Source organism: Sipha flava, unplaced genomic scaffold, assembly GCF_003268045.1.
Source record: "Sipha flava isolate LNK unplaced genomic scaffold, YSA_version1 75_pilon_pilon, whole genome shotgun sequence".
Classification (NCBI taxonomy): domain Eukaryota; kingdom Metazoa; phylum Arthropoda; class Insecta; order Hemiptera; family Aphididae; genus Sipha; species Sipha flava.
Window position 1 is genome coordinate 2,116,633 of NW_020273615.1, and position 3,776 is coordinate 2,120,408.

A 3,776-nucleotide genomic window follows, 5' to 3' on the forward strand; every position below is an offset into this window, starting at 1 on the left:
AAATTTATATGGTTGAAAATACCTATAAATTTTCCTTGTTTTCGAAGAACATTTATATCTTAATGAGTGTTATCCAAATGTAGCTATTGTTTAGCACGCATATAAATATATATATATATATAATATATAAATATAATATCTGTAGGCTTCACCAAGAATAACAATATATAATAACGACAAATATAGCTTTTTGGGGGTAATGGATTATAATTAACAACCATTGTCGTCATCACCTACTACATTTATCTAAAAACTATTAAAATGTTTATGAAAATAAATCTTTTAATCCACGCGAAGCAGTTTTATTTTAGTTAATTTTTCTATTAATAAATTATAAAATATCGTGACTCGTTAAACAGTCAATTGGGTAAACCTATTGACCATCCACCATCATTAAATGTTTGCAAGTGTTTTTTTCAGCACTATCGGTCTGACCGTGGAAAGCGTTAGCGCTTAAATGAGATTCAGAGATAAACATTTACTATCAGAATTTTATCTACATTTTTTATTGCAAACAAATAAAATACATTTAAATAATGAAACATTTCAAACACCTTGAACAAATATAAAATGTTTTATTCGCGGTAGGGCTGATAATTTTTTTACAATTTGATATACGATCATTGTTTTTTTTTTTTTATAAATATATCTGTTTTATATCTAGATGAATTATAATTATCTTTTGCTTTTCGTACAAATAATTTCATTTGAGTTTATTGTGATCTTTATCTAAATAGATTTTTGGTATACTATCAATATCTTCATCTAGATAAATAAATTAGTTATCTGGGCTTGATACTGCCTACAAAGTTCTCAGGCGTTTTGTAGCCGAAGTTTTAATTTTTGTATTTTTTATTTATCATGTTGGACAACAATAAATTATCATTATTATATTGCCTACTCATAAATGTTTAGGCGTTTTGTTATTATTTTTATCTTATATGTTGTGATCGAGCAATATTAATTATCCAGTTTTTACTTTTTTTAAATGATTTTCTATTTCATGTGAAACTTGTTTAAGTCTGTCACATATTTAGTTTTTCATCTCATTAGAAGCGTAAAAAAATAATTTTTTTAGTTATAGTTTTTAAAATGTGAAAAGGCATGTTTTCAATTCATTCTTTAAAACTGATGACAATTTTGTATGGACTAATTTCATTCCTATCAACTAAAAAATATTCTTTCTGTAATATGAACTTTTGAACGTTATGGAAATATCAGAAACTAACCTGAAATAGTTGTTTTGCATAATTTTCTTTGCATAAGTTTTAGATGTTATTTGAAGAAATAATAAATTAAATATTAATCATTTATTAGTGAATTTTTTGCTACTCGTTAATCTGTGGAATGTACGTACCAACCGTACATGCTACTTTTATATATATGTTACGGGCAAAAGCCGAAATCGGACAAACCTCAGAAATGCCCGGGCAAAACGCGAAATGCCCACAATCCTTGGGCAAAATGTCATATTTCGGCTTTTGACCGGGCAAACTTAGTTATGACCAACCTCATTTGGGCAAAACCGCCAAAACCGTATACTGACTTTTATCGTAAGGGCAAAACCGTATAGTCTTAATTACGTTCGCTAATATTTAATACAAATAATTATAAAATAAATATTATTGTACAAATATAATCGAATAAGCCTAATTAATACATTTAAATCTCACTTGGGCCAAACTGTAACGTTTTAAATAACTTCACAAATATTAAATACAAAAAAATAATAATCATAAAATATTATTTAGATATAATTTAATACACTTAAATAATAATAAAAATATAACGATATTAAGTATTTATATAAAAATAAACATATAATAATATTAGGTACTTTAAAATGTTAAAATAAATAATTAAAAATAATAATACATTTAAACCTCATTTGGGCAAAACCATAGCGTCTTAAATAACTTTACTAATATTAAATAAAAAAAAAATAATAATCATAAAATATTGTACTGATATAATTTAATACACATAAATAATAATAAAAAAATAATATTTTTGTTTATTTGTTGCTACACATATTAGAACCATGGCATTTAGAACTACACAAAATATTTTGTTGTTTACATTTGCATCGTTTCGTAGTGCACTTAGTTTTGCAAGAACAAAAAATATACCCTTGTTCTCCAGTTAATGAATTTTGAATACTAGCAGTCCTCAGTGGTATTTCGATATTCGGTACATCATTGCTACTAATAAACTGTTCCTTGCTTTGAAATATTTGGTTTCTGGCATAAAGTGATGACAAAATTCCATTTTTGGTTCCTATTTTATAAAATCCATCATCTGTAACACTTAATATAACACCTAACACATTATTTGCATCGACTTTTCCTCTATCAACACAAGGCACTGGAATTTTCACTGTCATTTTTACATTTAGAGGTGAAAATTGATTTTCACTCATTAATTTTATTTTTTTTGCTTGCGCCACTAATCCATCAGTAGCCTTTTCCCGTGCTTTTTTAAAATGCTGTTTTTGTTCAGATAGGTTGACTAAAATTTTTTCATTTTCATTTAAAACCTCCATTTCATTTTCATTTTCAATTAATACCTCCATTTCATTTTCATTTTCATTTAATACCTCCATTTCATTTTCATTTTCATTTTCTACAAATTTTAGTAAGTCATTTTCGTCATTTACATTGTTTATTATATCATTGGGTAAAAATGACATTTTTAATTCAAGACTAACTTTTTTTCCAAACATAGCTTCATATGGAGGTTGTTTTATGCCAGCATGATAAGCACTATTTTTGGAAAATTGACAAAATCTCAATCCTTCACTCCATTTCCTAGATTGATTTTCTTCCATCCAAGCATAAATGATTTTTTCGATGTCCTTGTTAGCTCGCTCAACACTTCCCTGACTTTGCGAATGACGTGGCTTCCCGTGTACTATTTTTAAACCATCCCACATTAAAACTAAATCATTTATAATATGATTAACAAACTCTCTATCATTGTCTGATTGTAGTATGCACGGAGCTCCAAATATACAAAAAATATCTATAAGATTGTATGCAACTTCGCTTGCCGTTTTTGTTTTTAAAGATCTTAAAGAAACAAATTTAGTAAAATGGTCTTGGTAAACCAAAATAAATTTAAAATCACCATCTTTATTACTTTGCATATCTATCAAATCAACTTGTGCATGAGAATTAAAAGTTTTAGATATAATTGGTTTTATTACTAAACCTTTTTTGGGATGAGCGTGTTTTATATTACATATTTCACATAAATGTAAATATAATAATATTATATCCTTGGTAATATTTTTATATTTTTGTTTTATTGAATGCTCCATTCGGTTTCGACCACCATGACCACAATTTATATGAGCCATGTGCAATATGTCAAACATTTCATTGCATTTTACAAAATAAATAATGTCACCATTGGTTTTACTTGGTGGAACTATTAATTTTTTAGACTCATCGATTGTGGGTACGTCAAATCTATTTAGTCTCCTGTATTCGCTCATTGTTTTCTTTAAATTGACTTTTGCTTGTTCTACCTCTTTTATGAGTTCATCGTATCTTATATCACTTATTAGAGCACTACATTTACTTTTTGTAATTTCATTAAGTTTTAATTCAAATTTAGTTTTAAAATCAGACACACACGTTTCGTTAGCCATTGCTAAAGACAAACTAATATAAGCTCACAAAAATACTTGTTCGTATAGTATCAGTACAATATTGTACCATTTAGATAAGATTTTGTGTACCTTTAATATAACGAGTTGATAAAATACAATAACA

General features: G+C 26.8%; 1 protein-coding gene across 1 annotated transcript; it reads right to left on the minus strand.

Moving 5' to 3' along the window:
• Positions 1-2,014: 2,014 nt before the first annotated feature.
• Positions 2,015-3,266, minus strand: LOC112692628 (KRAB-A domain-containing protein 2-like). Its single transcript, XM_025567353.1, has one exon. The coding sequence runs from the start codon at positions 3,143-3,145 to the stop codon at positions 2,015-2,017; it is 1,131 nt and encodes a 376-aa protein (XP_025423138.1). The 5' UTR covers positions 3,146-3,266.
• Between the last annotated feature and the right edge of the window lie 510 nt (positions 3,267-3,776).

Coding starts and splice junctions, on each gene's coding strand:
- LOC112692628 (XM_025567353.1), bottom strand. CDS start 3,145: ATGCAAAGTAATAAAGATGGTGATTTTAAATTTATTTTGGTTTACCAA.